This window comes from Papio anubis, chromosome 5 (assembly GCF_008728515.1).
Source record: "Papio anubis isolate 15944 chromosome 5, Panubis1.0, whole genome shotgun sequence".
Taxonomy (NCBI): Eukaryota; Metazoa; Chordata; class Mammalia; order Primates; family Cercopithecidae; genus Papio; species Papio anubis.
The window spans coordinates 42,376,916-42,396,701 of NC_044980.1; the positions used below are offsets into that span (position 1 = coordinate 42,376,916).

The following is a 19,786-nucleotide window of genomic DNA, read 5'->3' on the forward strand; positions in this document are numbered from 1 at the left end:
CTCAGCCTCCCGAGTAGCTGGGACTACAGGCGCCCGCCACCTCGCCCGGCTAGTTTTTTGTATTTCTTAGTAGAGACGGGGTTTCACCGTGTTAGCCAGGATGGTCTCGATCTCCTGACCTCGTGATCCACCCGTCTCGGCCTCCCAAAGTGCTGGGATTACAGGCTTGAGCCACCGCGCCCGGCCTATCTTCAGTTTGAATGGGGGCAGGCAGTGGCAATCTGACAGAATTTCCTGGTTTGGAGTTTGCATGAGGTGTTCTGGTGAAATTCCTGAGTAGTCCATACATGAGTTGTGGTGATTTCTCTGCAGTCTACATTAAACCATCCAGCTTCAGTTTACAAGACTTTAGGAAAAGTGTAGTTTAGTTTTAGCACTTCCAAGTCAGAAGGGTAGAAGAAAAACCTGAAATATTAGTTTGAAGAGCCATACTGAGCCTGTTTTGTTTTGTTTTGTTTTGTTTTTTGAGACAGAGCCTCACTTTGTCATCTAGACTGTAGTGCAGTGGCACGAACACGGATTACTGCAGCCTCCACCTCCCTGGTTCAAGCAATCCTTCTACCTCAGCTTTCCAAGTGGCTTGGACCACAGGCATGTGCCACCATGTACTTTTTGTAAAGATGGGCTTTTGCCACGTTACCCAGGTTGGTCTCGAACTCCTGGGCTCAAATGATCCTCCAGCCTTGGCCTCCCTAAATGCTGGGATTACAGGCCTTAGCCATGGTGCCCAGCCCATAGCCAGATCTTAAAGGCAGCAAATAAATCAAGATCCAGTCTCGATTTCAGGTAAATGACAGAACCTCAAAAACAATGGGCTAGAATCTAATAATAGGTACACTCTAGGGTTTTATTCTAAAATTTTTCTCTCTCTAATTACCCCCATTTCTATCAAACATCATCAAAGTATTTTGTTGTTGTTGTTGTTGTTGTTTTGTTTTGTGTTGAGATGGAGTTTTGCTTTTGTTGCCCAGGCTGGAATGCAGTGGCACGATCTCAGCTCACTGCAACTTCTTTGCCTCCTAGGTTCCAGCAATTCTCCTACCTCAGCCTCCCAAGTAGCTGGGACTACAGGCTCATGCCACCATGCCTGGCTAATTTTTGTATTTTTAGTAGAGACAGGGTTTCACCATATTGGTCAGGTTGGTCTTGAGCTCCTGATCTCAAGTTATCTGCCTGCTTTGGCCTCCCAAAGTGCTGGGATTACAGGCCTGAGCCACCGTGCCCAACCATCAAAGTATTAATAAGAGTAATTTTTTTTTTTTGAGATGGAGTTTCACTCTTGTCACCCAGACTGGAGTGCAATGGTGTGACCTCTGCTCACTGCAACCTCCGCCTCCCAGGTTTAAGCATTTCTCCCCTGAGTAGCTGGGATTACAGGCGCCCGCCACCATGCCCGGCTAATTTTTGTATTTTTAGTAGAAATGGGGTTTCACTATGTTGACCAGGCTAGTCTCAAACTCCTGACTTCACGTGATCCTTCCACCTCGGCCTCCCAAAGTGCTGGGATTGCAGGCGTGAGCCACCGCGCCTGGCCAAGTAATTTCTTTACAAAATAAAGTTAGTGTCATTAAACTTGGCCTAATTATGTACACAAGTGCGGCTGGAATAGTGATTTACCACATAGGCTCTCTTTAAGTTTCTGGACCTTATCATAAGGAATCTTAAATTACACTTTAAAAACCCTCTCATGGCTAGGAAACCAAGGCAAGATCTTGCTATCATACTTTGCCTGCAATACCTATAGATTTGGGTGAATTCTCCTTTTGTCAAAGGCCTCCAAATATCCTGATGTTACTAGGCCTGCCAGGAAGTGGCATTTCTTACTCACCTGTAAGGCCAGGAACCCTTTTAAGCCAGGCCAGTTTTTCATGTCTGAGTGTGTTGTTTCTGTTCCTAAAAACCATGAAAGAGCTTTCGCTCATCTGCCCTGGCCCTCTGCGGACCGCTCCGCCCCTGCTGTGCCTGGGCGCCGGGGTGCTCTCGGCCAGCGGCCTCTGGGAGCGCCCACTGGAGTGCCCCAGGAGCCGGAAGGCGGCAGTCCTCGCCAGGACCCTCCTGTGGGCCCAGGGGGACAAAAGTGGCTGTCAATCCAGCACGTGCACATTGAAGCAAGTTTAAGGATTTAACATGAAGCACAGAAGCAGATAGTGCCTAACAGCAAACGGTAGTTGGTACATATTCGGTGAATGGGGCAGCACTTCCTTCTCTCACTGCTGCTGAGATGGCAGAAATTAGTCGAATTCAGTACAAAATGCAATATACTGAAGGCATTAGTCAGCGAATGAAGGTCCCAGAAAAGTTAAAAGTAGCACTGCCAAACGCCGACCTGGAACAAGGATTCCAAGGAGTTCCAAATGCTAGTGTGATAATGCAGGTCCTGGAGTGGATTGTTGTCGCAGGAAATAATGAATGTGTTTCATTTTCAAGACTAGCAGATTTTGACCTTATTCAGTCAACTCCCTTTAAATCCCTGACACTAAAAACACCACCTCATGTACTTACACTAAGTGAAAGACCACTAGATTTTCTGGATTTAGAAAGACCTGCAAAACCCCTCAAAATGAAGAAATCCGTGCAGTTGGCAAACTAAAAAGAGAGCGGTCTATGAGTGAAAATGCTGTTCGCCAAAATGGATAGCTGGTCAGAGACGATTCTCTGTATGGCATTTCAAATATAGATACAACAATTGAAGTAACGTCAGATGACCTAACTGTTGTAGATGCAGCTTCACCAAAACGAAGATAATCAAACTAAATAGACGTTTACAACTTCTGGAAGAGGAAAACAGAGAACGTGCTAAAAGAGAAATGGTCACGCATTCAATTACTGTAGCTTTCTGGCTGCTTAATAGCTGGCTCTTGTTTCGCCGCTAGAGGTAACATCAGCTTTCAAAAGTATTGTCTCAGCAGCTGGAAATATAAAATATTTGCAAACTTCAAAAACAATATGAAAGAAATAAAACAGTGATATTACATTCAAGATGGTAACTCTAAATCTTTATTCTAACGATGGAAATATATCTTGGGTTTAATCCTGGTCTCCAGAATTTACCCAAGGCCACAAGAAAATAACAGCATGACACTATCTTAAAAAGAAAGAAAAACAAAACAAAACAAAACCGAAACCAGACTTTCCTAAGCTTTAGGGGACAGACATGAGAATCGAGAGTGGGTAGAGCTGGCAGTACTTTGGTGGCACCGAGCGCGCAGTTGGTCGGTGACTGTACCGCTCCTTTCCTGGCTCCAGCGGTTTCTCAATGCCATCGCCACTCCTCTGTCAGAGTTACCGGATGCTCTCTGGCGGCAACATTCTTTGCGCCAAAAGTTGTCTTTTGCAATAGCACAGGCATTTGCTGCGGGCAGGTGCTTGTTGGGTCCCAGGGCAGCTGGTTTCACAACTTCGCTGGTGTCTCCCCCCACAACCTCCCCCGCCTGCGCCACGTAGCATAAATCGGTGAATTGAGTCGGCAGTTTCCCCACAGCACCTTCGCCGGTAGCAACCTGCGAAGCCAGTGGATACAGTGGCGGCTAGGTTAATTTCACCGAGTCTGGTGTTTCTCGGTACCCGCACCGCTCTGCGCTTTGTGCTGGCCCAGGCCTGTCTCAGCACCGTTGGGTGCTTCCTAAAAGAGTTTGTCTGTGGTGGGTCTGATAGCTGCTGTGGGAGGACTGTTTTCAGAAGTTTCTAGTAGAGCCCAACTGGCGCTTTCTCAATCGTCGAACCACTGGTTGCGCGGAGCTGGATGTACTTTAGTGACAGCGCATGTTTCTCTGTGCCATCCCCATGGGTGTCGTCCAAACCGCAGTGTCTGTTTCGCTGGCACCATCGCCATATGGGTAACCTCCTTCAGTGGCTGCGCTGGTCCCTGCAACAAGTCTCCGTTTCTTATCCGCACTCTCTCCCAGAGAGCCAACCAGACACTTTTCCGCTTGTGTCTACTGCTAGTTGTGCTGTGCACAGTTTCCTGGTCTCTGTGCGACGCTTTCTCCATCCGAGGCCCTCTAGTGCAAGCTTCAGGGTCGCAGGACCCAGTGTTCCCATTGACTGTTTCGCCAGCGGTGCCGAGCCGGAGGTTTTTCTGTCACAGCACTTGTTGTACGGAGTTTCTTGGTGGCCGAACCTCTCTTTTTTTCTGAGTCGATGGTTTCTTGGTGACAGCACCATTGGTTTCATCAAAACGAATGTTGTCCTTGACAACCCAGTCGGCTGCCGTCACTCACAGGCTCCCAGTACTGCCATCTCGCCAAGCCGAGGTCTCCTGGTCGCGGCACAGCTCGTTGGTGGGAGCCTTCATTTTCTCGATGGCGGCAGCGATAAGGTAGCCAATCTGAGGGATGCCGCGTCGCAGCTGCTCCAGTTGCATCCAGTCTGGTGTTCCCGGAGGAGGCGGCGCTGGCTGGGGGGAGCCCGCCGCTTCTCAGAGACGGTGGCAGGGGAGCTGCGCGGGCGCGGTCTCTTCCCAGCGCCTCCAGCGCCGCTGCACGGGCTCTGACTCGGCCTCCAGAAGTCCGCTCGCGCCTCTGTCGCAGGACCCTGCGGTTTCGTCAGTCGTTGGCTTCTTGGTTTTAGCAAGTTTCGATTTCGCGGTGCCTGCCGTTTCTGCCTCTGTTCAAAGTCGAGGAATAGCCAAAATGTGATTTCTCAGCCCAAGGAAGTCCCGACTTAGGACAAACACTGGTCTAGCCCTGGCTGCGATTTCTAGGTCGTAGGAAGTCACTCTTTCGTCCTAGAAAGGCAGAGTTACCCTATGACACCCCCCCCCCCCCCTTTATTTTTTCCCCAGCAGCTTCGGGTTTCCTGTAGGCTCGGATTTCTCATCAAACAATCCCGGAGTTAGCCCTGCCTCAAGTTTCTTGGTCCTAGCAAGTTACGGTTTCGTACTAGTAAGCCCTGCTTTAGCTGCGCAGGGGATGTTTAACTCCTGTAGAAATCTGTGTAACAGCAATTGCGATTTTTTTAGGTTTAGTGATGACCAGTTTAACAATGCCGGGGAGCTCTTATATCATCTTTGGTTTCGCAATAGCAGGTCCCGCCTTAGCTATTCCTGTGTTTTTAAAACTCCCCTGGAAGTCAGGAAATGCCGGCCAATGCGATTTCTCCGTTTTACCAAGCTCTGTTTGACAGTAGCAAGTCTCGTTCAACTCGACTTTTTCTCTTGTGGACCAAGTAGGGATATACCAGCTCCTGCGATTTTTCACTAGTAGTTAAACAGGTTTAACCACAACTGGTTTGTTTTTGTTTTTGTTGAAGGAAATTTAGACTTAGGTGTAATACGTACGGGTTCAGCTCTGACATAGATATCCTAATTGTAGGACTGCATCGTTTCGCAAGGTTAGTAATTTCTTTGTAAGGTTGACTCTTTGTAATTTTTGCTTTTTTGTGTCTTTTGCTCTGAGAACGATGTTACCAGTGTGTTTGCTTTTTCATTTTTACTTGCACTTTAGACTTTAATGATTTTAAAATTCTTTCTTTTCTTTTTTCTTTTCTTTTCTTCTCTTTTCTTTTCTTTCTTTTTCTTTTTTCTTTTTTCTTTTTCTTTTTTTTTTTTTTTTACAGAGTTTCGCTCTTGTTGCCCAGGCTGGTGCAATGGCACGATCTCATCTCACCACAACCTCCACCTCCCAGGTTCAAGCGATTCTCCTGCCTCAGCCTCCCGAGTAGCTGTTGACTACAGGTGCCCGCCACCACATCCGGCTGACTTTTTATATTTTTAGTAGAGACGGGGTTTCTCCATATTGGCCAGGCTGGTCTCAAACTCCTGACCTTAGGTGATCAACCTGCCCCGGCCTCCCAAAGTGCTGGGATTACAAGCGTGAACCACCATTTTATTTTAGCTACGCCTAAAATTAGATTTTTATTTAAATGTTATGTAGTTTTTTTCTTTTAATTTTGAGAGTGTCTCAGCTTCGTGTTCCTCGACTTCCATTCTTTCAGTAGCTGGAGAGCCCAGCTCAATCTCAGTCTCGCTGGTGTTAAGTTCCGGGTTCTGTCTAGTGTCTGTGCTTCTTACGTGAAGCTGACGGATTAGCATCAGCACTTTTGCCAGTAGTGCTCACTTGGCGTTTTCTCAGTTGCTGCACCATTGTTAGCGCCTAAAGTGACGTTTTCCTTTCGCAGGACCGGCAAGTTCTTTGTGCTGTCACTTTCTGGGTTCTAGCACCGCTAGTATCTTGTAGGAACTTCCTGAAGCTTGTTTTATGTCGCAGAACGGTGATTGCACGAGCCTCTGTACCTGCTAGTAATTCCGTAGTACCATTAGCCGGAGCTTTTTCTGTCACAACACATTAAAATGGGTTAAAATACATTAAACGGATTAAAACATATTAAAATGTCAAAAAACATTTCAACTGAGTCTGTTCATTCCTCCAGGCAGGATGTTCGGGTGGGGAAGCACCACCTTTTTCTAAGAGTCTGCAGATTCTCTCTAGCAGCACCGTTTGCGGTGCCAAAACTGGTATTTGTTTGGCAACACCAGTGCTATACGCTGGGTGCTGGCACTTGCTACGTTCAGTTTCTCGTCAGCGAGGTCATTAGTAGGGAAGAGCCCTAGCGCACAGTTTTCTGGTGGCAGCAGTGCTTATTGTTTTTGTCCCCTGAAGCGCTCTTTAATCCCAGGGTTCTGTAGCACTATTTCTGTCTAAGATTTGCTTAGTGTCCGTTTCATTTCGGTTTCTTTTCTCGCTATGTTTTTCCGTCGGAATTACGGTTATGGTTTTATGTACTCTCTAACATGTTACTGTTTTTCATGTGTCTACTAATTTTCATACATTTGTTTTCTTTCCCCTCCCTCCCTTCCTTCCTTCCTTCCTTCTTTCTCGGCTTACTGTGATCTCCGCCTCACAGGTTCAAGCAATTCTGCCTCAGACTCCTGAGTGGCTAGGATTACAGGCCCGCGCCACCATGCCTGGCTCATTTTTGTACTTTTAGTAGACACGGGGTTTCACCATGTTGGTCAAACTGGTCTCGAACTCCTGACCTCGGCCTCCCAAAGTGCTGGGATTACAGGCGTCAGCCACCGCACCCAGCCTAATGAGTTTCTTAATATCTGGCTGGCCTCTGCCCATGGGCTCTGGAAAGCATAAATACCCAGAGTGAAGGGGTGGCCAGCCCCTCCACAACCTGTGGGTGTTTCTCATCAGTTGGGATGAGAGACTGAGAAAAGAAATAAGACACAGAGACAAAGTATAGAGAAAGAAAAGTGGGCCCAGGGGACCAGAGCTCAGCATAGGGAGGACCAGCGCCAGCACTGGTCTCTGAGTTCCCTGGGTATTTTTTGATCACTATCTCTACCATCTCAGAGAGGGGGATGTGGCAGGACTATAGGGTAATGGTGGAGAGTCAGCAGGAAAACATGTGAGTAAAGATCTCTGTGTCATAAATAAGTTTAAGGAAAGGTGCTGTGCCTTAATGTGCACGTAGGCCAGATTTATGTTTGACTTTACACAAACATCTCGGTGCATTAAAGAGCAGTATTGCCACCAGCATGTCTCACCTCCAGCCATAAGGCAGTTTTCTCCTATCTCAGTAAATAGAACCTAATACTGGGTTTTACACCAAGACATTCCATTCCCAGGGATGAGCTGGAGACAGATGCCTTCCTCTTATCTCAACTGCAAAGAGGCCTTCCTCTTTTACTAATCCTCCTCAGCACAGACCCTTTATGGGTGTTGGACTGACAGTCAGGTCTTTCCCTTCCCACGAGGCCATATTTCAGGCTATCACATGGGGAGAAACCTTGGACAATACCTGGCTTTCCTAGGAAGAAGTCCCTGCGGCCTTCCGCAGTGTTTTGTGTCCCTGGGTACTTGAGGTTAGAGAATGATGATGACTTTTACTAAGCATACTGCCTTCAAGCACTTTTTTTTTTTTTTTTTTTTTTTTTTTAACAAAGCACATCCTGCACAACCCTAAATCCATTAAACCTTGAGTCAACACAGCACATGTCTCTGCAAGCACAGGGTTGGGGCTAGTGTTACAGATTAACAGGATCTCAAGGAAGAAGAATTTCTCTTAGTACAGAACAAAGTGGAGTCTCCTATGTCTACTTCTTTCTACATGGATACAGTAACAGTCTGATCTCTTTTTTTCCCACACAGAGTGATGGTAGAGCTGAAGGCTGTCCCTCCTCGATCAGAGCAAACATTTGTTTCCTCCTGGTCTGAGGCTTAAGCAATGGAGCAACATTTTCTTGGCTATGTGAAGCGTGTTTCAGATTCCGCAGAGGTGTTGCCAGAGCCCCAGCCTCCGCCTATTGTGAGTTCAAAAGATTGTGGTCCATGGCCTCTTTCTATGTATCCAGTAGCAGGAGAGTACTCATTGGACAGCTGTGATTTGGGACTGCTTTCCAGTCCTTGCTGGCGGCTACCCGGAGTCTGGTAATTCAAGAACGGACTCTTCCCCGAGTTCAGGGCACCTTAGGAATCGAGTACAGTGGGTTTCACGCAGTTCAGCTGGGCTCCTGGACACAGAAGCTGTAAGAGGCACCTGTAGAAGAGGTGGACAGCTCAGAGGAACCCGACAGACTGACGCTCCAGCAGCTTCCCTGGTGCAGTCCTCCCCACTCCAGGGACAAATAGCATGAAACCCAGGTCCCTCAGCGGGGCTTTCAGGTGCCGCCATCCTCCTGTCTTTTTTTTTTTTTTTTTTTTTTTTTTTTTTTTTGAGACGGAGTCTCTGCCTTCCCAGGCTGGAGTGCAGTGGCCTGGATCTCAGCTCACTGCAAGCCCTCCCAGGTTCACGCCATTCCTGCCTCAGCCTCCTGGAGTAGCTGGGACTACAGGCTCACCACCTCACCGCTAGTTTTTGTATTTTTCTTAGTAGAGACGGGGTTTCACCGTGTTAGCCAGGATGGTCTCGATCTCCTGACCTCGTGATCCGCCCGTCTCGGCCTCCCAAAGTGCTGGGATTACAGGCTTGAGCCACCGCGCCCGGCCCATCCTCCTGTCTTGAAGTGGTGGTGCCACCACCCGGGTTTCTCAGGCTGCCTGGAGTGGATTCGTCACCTTGGTTGTGCCCATTCTCTGGGGGTGCTGCCCAGGGACCTTTGGAGCCAAGAAGCTTTAGATAGCAGCAGGAGCCATTTTGGATTCTCCTCCTTGAAAAGATTCTCAGTTACAAAATGTCTTCATTTAGAAAGTAAAAATACATTTAGATGTGCTTTCAGTGCTCATGGTCAATTTTAAAATTTTCTGTTTCCTGACCTTTCTCCATGGTGTCCGGTCGCTTATTGCAGTTTCCGTTTATTTTGAACATTTATGTTTATTTCATTATATGTTTCATTTAACAATTTTATTTCTATCCGTTTCAACTCTGAGAAATCTATTTTATGATTTTAGAATTATTCAGAGTGCTGGCATATTTAAACTTTGTTTTCCATTTTATTTTTAATTATATTTGTACTATTTTGCAAGTTATTGCTTTTTAAGTATATCATGTTTGTTTTCATTTAATTTTATTTCACATCTTTGGGTTATTAGAACGTCTTTTTAATTACTAATTTTATTTTTGTTTTAACAGCTGCCTTTGTTTTTACAGTATAGCAATTCATTGTGTTTCACACTGAGGTATTTTATTCGCAGTCGTAAGATTGAGGGGTGTGGCTGGGCACGGTGGCTCAAACCTGTAATCCCAGCACTTTGGGAGGCCGAGGCAGATGAATCACGAGGTCAGGAGATCGAGATCATCCTGGCTAACACGGTGCAACCTTGTCTCTACTAAAAAATATATATATATACACACACACACACACACAATTAGCCAGGGGTGGTGGTGGGCGCCTGTAGTCCCAGCTACTTGGGAGGCTGAGCCAGGAGAATGGCATGAACACGGGAGGAACTTAACAGTGAGCCGAGATCGCACCACTGCACTCCAGCCTGGGCGACAGAGCAAGATTCTGTCTCAAAAAAAAAAAAAGATTGAGGGGTTCATCAGTCTTTGCTATTTCTCATGGAAGGACCAGGCAATTACTTATATTAATACAACCACACTGATGACCACTTCTTAAGATTATTTTTTCAGACGGTGCGGCGTGGCTCATACCTGTAATCCCAGCAATTTGGGCTGCTGAAGCATGCGGATTGCTTGAGCGCGGGAGTTTGAGACCAGCCTGGGCAATATGGTGAGATTCGTTGCTACAAAAAATACAAAGATTAGCCGGGCATGGTGGCATGCACCTGTAGTCTCAGGTACTCGGGAGACTGAGATGGGAGGACCACTTGAGCTCAGGAGGTCTAGGCTGCAGTGAGTCCAGTTTCCGACACTGCAATCCAACAGAGCGAGACCCTGTCTCTAAATAAACAAATAAATAAATAAATAAGACTGCTTATTCATGGGTCTTAGGTATAGCAGCACTTCCTGTTTCTTTTTCTTTGGAATAAATAGTGTGGTTTATAAGAAAACTGCCAATTATTTAATCATACCACAACTTGCTTTAGCAATTTCAGTAGGCTGAGGAGGTCTGGGTTGGCCCTGCCTGCTTTGTCTGCCTTCATGGGATTTTTAAACTTCCTACACATCAGAATATAGCCCTGATTGTGATTTCTCTGCACAGCGAGTCTGAATTTAAGTGGAACAAGTATCAGTTTATTTTGCCTGTGATAAAGGTGCTTAATCCTGCTTTTAAAATATCTTATTCTGAGCGAGTCCTGGGATAGGGATTTCCTATAGAGTAACAAGTTCATTTTTGGATTCTAAGTGCCCGCGGGAATGCAATTTCTTAGCTCTTGCAAGTCCAGATTTAGTCCAAACCAATGCTAGCATAACCATGCCTGTGACTTCTTAGTTTAGGTTTCATAATTTCTTATCCTGCTTTAGTTATGCCTATGAGTTTTAAACTGGATGTCGGGGCATGTCAGTGAAGAAGATCTTTTAGGAGTAGCAAGTGTTGGTTTAGCAGTGCCTGCAATCCGTTAGAAGTCCAGGTTTAGATCAAGTAGATATTGATATAGGCATGACAGCGATATTACAGCTGTGAAACCATACTGTTTAGAAGTGTTTGCATTTTCTTCTTTGCAGAGTCAGTTTTTTATGTTTTGCTTAGCTTTGATTTTCATTCAATGAATTTTTCCAAATGTATTTCTATTGTGTTATATTTTCAGGTAACTTGCCCTTTTAAAAAACAATTGTTGCTAATTTTTCTTTTGTCAGCCCTCAGCTTTATGCTGTCTGCTCTGTGTTGACCCATGATCCCTGGAAACTAAAAACTACTATTTTTGCCTAACAGGCCTTTTGTCAGTGGCATTACCACTAGTTTTGCCGCCAGATGCTCCTCAATGGCAGCACTGCCTGTTGCTTCTACAAAGGCTTGCGAGAGCCCAGGAAGTTGAGGCTCTGGGTGACCCCGTTTCCTCAGTTGCGTCTGAAATAGGTGCAACCACTCTGCAGGTTCCCGGTTTACTCGGCTGTGTTTTGGAACAAATACCGATTGTTTCTGGGAATCGGGTGTTTGTCAGTGGCGTTCCTTTTTCTTCAAAAGTGGCCACTTCTGGCTTCACTGCTTCTCGACGACGTCAGATGCTTTTCCGTGGCAGTACGGGTCGTTGCATGGAGTGGCCGGTTTCTCATTCGCACTTTGCCGGCTGGCAGTTACTCCTTGGAGGCGCAGCTCTCGGCAGACCCCCTTGGTTCTCAGTATCGGGTTTCCCTGTGCTGGCGTTTGTGGTGGTATTTCCGTCACAAACATTTGCATAGAGCCAGTGTGTTCTTGAGGACAATGCCATTCATTTCTCTAAAACCGGCTGTGTCTGGAACAGGCTATTGCTCTCTGTCACACAGTCCTTTGTGACAGCCAGTTGTTTCTAGGTTCCTGCACGGCTGTTGACTCCATGCTAGCAACATTACACCCAGCAACCTTAGGTTAGGAGTTTCTAGACACAGTTTTGAGAGGTGCAGCAGGTCGGTGTTTTCTCGGTCGCAGTTTCTACTAGAGCGGAGCTGGCGGATTTAAGCGGGGGCGCCTAGCTGGGTATTTCTCTGTAGCAGCCCATTTCAAAGTGTTCAAGTGGACTATACTGAAATGCCCCCAATAGGCCGCTTTAAATATTTACTAGTAATAGTAGATCATCTTACCCACTGGGTAGAAGCTATTCCTTTCCCAAGTGCAACAGCCAGTAATGTAGTCAAAGCTCTATTGGAACATCATACCCAGGTTTGGACTAACAGAGAACATTGATTTGGATCATGGAACCCATTTCACTGCACACATTATTAAAGGACTAACCCAAGCACTAGGGATAAAATGGGAATATCATACTCCTTTGCACCCGCCCTCCTCAGGAAGAGTAGAAAGAATGAATCAAACTCTAAAGAATCATCTAACCAAATTAATATTAGAAACTCGGTTGTCATGGACAAAATGCCTTTCCATTGCTTTATTAAGGATCCAAACTGCCCCTTAGAAAGATCTGGGCCTGTCTCTCTATGAAATGCTTTATGGGTTGCCTTACCTAAACACTACTACTGACCTTCCCACGTTTGAAACAAAAGATCAGTTCCTTAGAAATCATTTATTTGGTCTTTCTTCCACCCTTTCTACCCTCAGGACTCAAGGCTTTCTAGCACAGACTCCACCCCTCCAATTTCCGGTCCACCAACACCAACCTACAGATCAGCTTCTGATCAAAGGCTGGAAAGAGGGAAAACTCAAGCCAACTGGGAAGGAACCTATGTGATGCTCATAACAACTAAGACAGCAGTCCGAGCCACTGAGAAAGGGTGGACTCATTATACTCCAGTTAAAAAGCAATTACCTTGTCCAAAGCCATGGATGGTTGTCCCAGGGTCAACTCCCACCAAAGTAATGTTAAAGAAAAAAGCTTAATCTACCTATCTCTTCTTTTCTTTTCCTTAACTGCTCCCCATCTTATACTTAAGGTAACTAGATCAAGTCCACCCCAGATTATTACCTTTGATGCTTGTTTAGTCATATCCTGTGGATATTTACAAAACCAAAGACAGTTACTGCTTCAGAGAAATATCTCTGCCCCTCTTGGACTTCCTCAGATTGGAAAGATATAGTAAATTCCTACATAGATAATAATCCCAAGAATAGTAGTTGTATTAACTGGTGGGAATGGGACTCTTGTCCCCCTAAAACAGAGTCCCTCTGCTATACTTGGTCTAATGTCCTATGGAACACCAAAGGTCTAGGCTGAACTGCTCCCACAAGTCTTTGTCAGTTCTTAAAACCATATATCCATTTTACCAAAGAGGCTGCTCCTACGAATTGTCAACAAAACCAGTGTAATCCTGTACAGCTTACTATCACTATTGCAACATCCCCAAACTCTTCCCCATCATTAAGTCGTATTTATGGTATGGGAGCCAACATCTCAGGAACAGATCCTAGAGGATTTTTTGAAATACACTTTGTTGCTGCTTCAATCTCTCTATCCCATCCTCCTAAAACAATCACCCATCTCATACCCAATGACAAAACCAAAGTAGCGTAGTAGAAGTAAAAGACCTAAGGCAAACTTTAGCAATTGAGACAGGGTACCAAGATGCAAATGCCTGGTTGGAATGGATTAAATATTCCATCCACGTTCTAAATAAAAGCTATTGTTACGCTTGTGTGCATGGTAGACCAGAGGCCCAAACTGTCCCCTTTCCACTTGGATGGTCTTCTAATTGACCAGACATGGACTGCATGGTGGCTCTCTTCCAAGACCCCACGGCCTGGGGTAATAAATCGTGCCAAACACTCTCTCTGCTATTCCCTGAGGTCCAGCACCCTGCAGGTCAGCCCCTGAGGGCCATCCAGCCTTCATCTTCCAGGGCCAATTTTGCCTCCTGTCTCTCACGACAGGGGGAAAACTTGGTGTTCCTTGGAAACCTAACAGGATGCAGTGAGCTCAGGCACTTCCAAGAGCTAACCCATCAATCCGCCCCTATCCATCCTCGAGCAGATGTATGGTGGTATTGTGGTGGACCTTTATTGGACACTCTGTCAAGTAACTGGAGTGGTACTTGCGCTCTAATTCAATTGACTGTCCCTTTCACCCTGACATTTCATACACCGTAGGAAATAACAACCAAACACTGGAGCACAAGAAATGTCCCTTGTAAGTCCTTTGACCCTAATGTTTATATAGATGCGATTGGAGTCCCACAAGGAGTACCAGATGAATTTAAAGCCCAAAATCAAATAGCCGCAGGATTTGAGTCATTATTTGGGTGGGTGACTATCAGTAAAAATGTAGACTGGATAAATTATATTTACTACAACCAGCAACAGTTTGTTAATTATATAAGAGATGCTATTAAAGGAATAGCTGAGCAATTAGGACCCGCCAGTCAAATGGCTTGGGAAAATAGAATAGCATTAGACATGATACTAGCAGAAAAGGGTGGAGTTTGTATTATGATTGGAACCCCATGTTGTATCTTTATCCACAATAATACTGCCCCTGATGGAACTATAACAAGGTCTTACTGCTTTATCAAGTGAATTAACTAAAAATTCTGGGATAAATGATCCTTTCACTAACTTAATGAAGAGATAGTTTGGCAAATGGAAGGGACTCATGTCCTCAGTCTTCACCTCACCTGCCCTTATAGTAAGTGTGCTTATCCTTGTAGGATGTCGTATCATACCTTGTATTCATGGATTACTGCAAAAGCTTTTAGAAAAAGCTTTTACCAAAATCCTTTTCAACTTTCCTCCTCCTTATTCGGATAAGTTGCTCCTTGTAACTGACCAAGAAGAGCAATTGAGTCAAGACATTTTAAAAAGATTTGAAGAGGAAGAATGTAAAATCAAGAGGGGAAAATTTTTAAGAATAAAAGTTCCTCTTCAAAGTTTACCTTCTTGTTAAGAATAATAAGTTTTAAGAAGGATAGTTCCTCTTAAAAGCTTCTTTCAGGTTTGCTTTATGTTTCATAGTGACAAATCTTTTACTCTACTAATCACTCTTTGTTGTCCCCTGGGTGGTTGTTAAATACAGTAAAAGAATAAGCATATCCTATGTCCTTGTAATATTAATTGAAGGCCTAACCCATTTGTTCCCTGATCTTCCTGGACATGCCCAGACATGTCCAGGCACGTCCTAGCTTGCTGCCTATGCTTCTTTCCTTATTTGGAAATGTTACTGTCCTCCTAGTTTCCCGCAAGCAACCCCCTCCCTTTCTTTGTTGCCCATTGCACCTTTACCTATTTAGGAAAGTTTAAGTTTTTAGCCAATTGGGATCAGTCTAGATTATGCAGTCCAGCTGCAGCCAATGGAGATAGGACACAGCAGTAGGGACCCAATCTGTCAGGGATAAGAACCCCTGCTTTCCTTTGTTCAGGGTGCTCTCATGGCGATCAAGCTTACAGGCAGCACCCTTCTACAGAAGCAAATTCACGTTACTGATCAATCTTTTCTTCAAGTGCTCGTTTTCTTTGCAACTCCAAGTTTTCATTTCCAACAGATTGCTTATAAGTTGAGGGAGGAAATAGTAGCATTTTAGTGGAGATACCAAATATCTTTCTAGGGTGATCAAACATCACCAATGAGCAGCAAGATATGGCATACTTTTAAATGTGATGCCTTGTAATTGCATAACATGACTTCTGTGGCATTCCACAATAGGTGATGCATAATCTGAGTCTGAACAAGAGGGTAAATTAGAAAAAACCCAACTTGAGGACTATTCAGTGAAATAATTGGCCAGTTTTCTTCAAAATGTTAAGGCATGAAAGAGTTAAGGAACTGTTCCATATTAAAGGAAAACAGAAACAAAAGGTGATACTTGAATCTGGACTAGAACATGTACTAGAGGAGTATATGTGCTGTAAAGGGCATTATTAGGAAGACTGGCAAAACTGGAGTATGGGCTTTATATTATATACATGCATTACAGTAGGGTTAAATTCCCTAAATTTGATAACTGTACTGTACTTATGTAAGAAAATATCCCTGTTCCTAGGAAGTACACACTAAATATTAAAGTACACTGGCCATAGGTTGTATAATCTTTTTGCAAATTCTTTAGAGAGAGAAGAGCCAAATGTGGTATATTATTAAAAGTTGGGGACTATAGACAAAAGGTATGCTGGATTTCTGTGGTTCATTCTTGCATTTTTCTTGTATATTTTAAATTATTGTTAAATAAAAAGTTAAAATGTAGCATAAGGACTGTATATTCTGTATCTCCAGTTTTCAGAAGGCCTAACCCATTTGTTCTCTGATCTGCCTGGACATGCCCAGACATGTCCAGGCATGCTCAGGCACCTCCTAGCTTGCTGCCTATGCTTCTTTCCTTATTTGGAAATGTTTGGGTCCTCCTAGTTTCCCGCAAGCAACCCCAGTGAATCCTGCACAATGAAACTTATATTCCACCATTTCATTTTCCTATTTCCACAATCTTCAACCTCTCATCAGCACTTTGTATAACAAATGTATTTCTTCAGCTTCCATGTTATGTCACTGTCTTTTTCTTTTGCTTCGGCAGACACCCCATCTGTTTACTCCAATGCTCTATCATCTTTCTTTGTCCGAACTCTGAAATGCCCCAGAATTAAATATCTTGCTTTCCTAAATATTTTGGAGTAATTTTATACTTGCCAGTGGAACCTGTATCATTAACATTGCTGCATAAAACAGATGCGCACTCTAAAGGAGTAGCTGCGAAGAGTTTAATACAGTAACTGACTACTTACAATGCGCATGTATGCACAGGTTAAAGGAAACAAAAGGTAGGGAGCACTCCAGACCTGGCCCTAGAAGAAAGCATTACCATTTCTATCCCGGGAGAGGCAAGAGAATGAGTGGAGTTAGAGAAAGCAAGAGACTGCTAAAGGGCCACTCCTCAGTATTTTTGGCTTTTTTGTTTTTTGAGGGAAGGTCTCACTCTGTCACCCATGCTGGAGTGCAGTGGCACATGCATAGTTCACTGCAGCCTCAACCACAAAAAGCATTTAAGAAAATCTATACCCATTCATGATTTAAAATTTAAAAACCAATTCTCAGCAATGTGGGAATAGAGGAAATTTCCTCAACCGTACAAAGAACATCTACAAAAACCTGTAGCTAATATTGTGTGTAATAGTGACAGACTCGATGCTTTTTCCCATGAAATCAGGAACAAGACCAAGACATTCGCTGGAACCATTTCTATTCAACAAGGTACTGGAATTGTTTGCCAGTGAAATAAGGTGAGAAAAGGAGTTAAAAAGCATATACATTGGAAGCGAAAAAATGAAACTGTCCATACTTACAGAACTTGAGCCTATGTAGAAAATCTAAGAGTCTAAAAGCAGGCAGGGTGCGGAGGCTCATGCCTGTAATCCCAGCACTTTGGGAGGCGGAGGCAAGGGGGTCATGAGGTCAGGAGATCAAGACCATCCTAGCCAACATGGTGAAACCCCGTCTTTACTAAAAAAGAAAAAAAAAAATTAGGTGGGCGTGCTGGCACGCGCCTATAGTCCCAGCTACTCGGGAGGCTGATGCAGGACAATCGCTTGAACCCGGGAGGCGGAGGTTGCAGTGAGCCTTGATCGCGCCACTGTACTCCAGCCTGGTGGGGAAGGAGACTCTGTCTCAAAAGAAAAAAAAAAAAAAAAAAATGAAGTTTGAAAGCAAACTTCCAGAACTCATGAGTTTAGCAAGGTCTCAAGATAGAAGGGCGCAAAGCCTCAGAGGGAAAAAGTTTCAGGGTCTTGGAACAGGACCATTGTGAAATCGGAATTCATGTGAGTCAAACATGGTATTTACAAAGCATCAATGGTTACAATTATAGAATTACTTAATCAAACATTATTGTTTACTATTATAAAACCTGATCCCAAAATTTAGCAAGCATGTTTTGATACCCTACCGTGTTCCAGGGGCTATAAAGGGAGCCACAAATACAAAGATGAGGAACTGGCTGCAGCTCTCACAGCTCTTACTAATGAGAGAATAATCTCGAGACTGTTCAGAACACAGCTAACTCTGTGTTTACTCCAGGAGCTGATTTGAAAACCAGAAAGACAAGGTTCAAATGTGATGCTTCCCTTCAAAGCCATATTTCTTTTTACTTGAAAAAAGGAAAATATACAACTATAGAACAGGAAATGAAAAATAATGAAACAGAATGAGAATGACAGAATAGATATAGAAGGCAGAAAATTGAAAGGTCTTGTTAGGTGAAAGGTTTATGGACACTAGATGTCTGGAGAATGGATCCCGAGAGCAGGAGCAACCCCTACCTGCCAGTAATTGCTAGAGAAACACCAGTGGTGATCTCAGAAAAGTAGCTTTATCATCTCTTTGAGCATGTAGCTGGCATATGTCTCTCCAGGAGTGAACAGTGAATAGAAACTTGCATTATAGAGAGTTGGCAGTGCTCTGGATGGGTATAACACACATAAGAGTGACAACTCCCAAAGGGGATCTGTGTCACCCAGGTAGACACCTGCTCTCCAGGCTCTTATGTGGACATGCCTCTCCCTCCAAACTGTGCAAAAGAATCTATTAGTTCTTTTCAACTCCCCTAGACAAAAACTGCTAAGGCAGGTGATGCTTTGTTAAAGAATCTTAATTTACACAAACTGCAATTATACTATTATACTTATATCTAAGTTCTAGTGGTCTCCAGTATTTGTGGAAGGGTCCACTAATTAACTAACCCATTTCCCATTTGTCCTGAGAATACTGGCTGGCGGTGCTTGCAGCTGTATTGTTTACCCTGAGATAACTGGTAGATTACAGTCCTAAACTTATCCTCAAATGCTTTTCCGAGAATTACATCAAAGTAGGACTGATACGGTTGGGACAGCTTGTTTGAACAGAAAGCTGAAAACAGATACCAAGTGATCTGGAAAAAAAAAAAAATCTGTGAATGATCTCGGGGTAAATGCTGCAGCTGCATGTGCCACCTGCCTGTATTCTTGGGGCAAAGGGGAAATGGGTAAAAAAATTGCTTATAGTATTTTGCTTTTACATTTTATTTATTTTCTCTTATATCCTGGAAGAATTAATGTGTCATAACCTAGAGAATAAAGAGGTCAGCTGATATAGGGGTCAACTAATCTGATATACTCAGGGAGAAAATGTAGAAACACACCATCAAGCATAATCAGTTAGAGCGCCCTTAAAAATGCCTTGACTACATCTTTGGCCAACCTCATAATTTATGGAGTCAATATCATATATGTGGGCACTGTATCATCAGTAATTAAATAATTCAATCAAAACTAAATCAAAACTGACATCTTTACCTAATCATGTATCAGGTTTGCCTGGAGGCCAGCATGGCATCTTGGGCAGAAGACTAGAAGATTGTTGTAATCTGGAGACCTCCCACATGGGTCACTGAAAGCCATTATTTGTTTTCTCTCTTTCCCTAGCTGTAATAAACATTTTTTTTTTTTTTTTTTTTTTTTAATTTTCGAGGCAAGGCCTCACTCTGTAAGCTCAGACTACAATATAGTGGTACCATCATAGCTCACTTCAGCCTTGAACTCCTGGGCTCAAGCAATCCTCTTGCCTCAGCCTCCTGAGTGGCTGGGACTACAGGCAGGAACTACCACACCCTGCTAATTAAAAACTTTTCTTTTTTGGTCGGGGGTAGAGATTGGGTTTCACTATGTTGCCTGGGCTGGTCTTGAACTTCTGGCCTCAAGTGATCCTCTTGCCTCAGCCTCTCAAAGTGCTTGGATTACAGATGTGAGCCACCATGCCTAGCCCATAATAAAGTTGTTCTATTCTTAGAATCTTCTCTCATGATGGTAATTCCACCTTCATTTGTGTGTGTGTGTGTGTGTGTGTGTGTGTGTGTGTGTGTTGAGATCTCAGCTCACTACAACCTCTGACTCCTGGGTTTA

The 19,786-nt window shown here is 44.2% G+C and overlaps 1 protein-coding gene across 3 annotated transcripts; it reads left to right on the top strand.

Annotated features, from left to right (window-relative positions):
* Window positions 1-1,473: 1,473 nt before the first annotated feature.
* LOC103885069 lies at window positions 1,474-16,106 on the top strand. 3 transcript variants are annotated; one of them, XR_004183704.1, is made up of 2 exons: window positions 1,474-5,331; window positions 8,097-8,368. XR_004183704.1 is itself a non-coding variant. In XM_017959517.3 (2 exons), exons 1-2 carry the CDS (start codon window positions 3,743-3,745, stop codon window positions 12,815-12,817), a joined length of 855 nt encoding a protein of 284 aa, XP_017815006.3. In that variant the 5' UTR covers window positions 1,474-3,742; the 3' UTR covers window positions 12,818-16,106. The 3 variants fall into 3 exon arrangements, 2 of the variants coding, with proteins under 2 accessions (XP_017815006.3, XP_009206615.4); XM_017959517.3 differs by lacking the exon at window positions 8,097-8,368 and adding an exon at window positions 12,539-16,106 and having other exon boundaries at window positions 1,474-4,318; XM_009208351.4 differs by having other exon boundaries at window positions 1,474-4,318.
* Window positions 16,107-19,786: the final 3,680 nt, after the last annotated feature.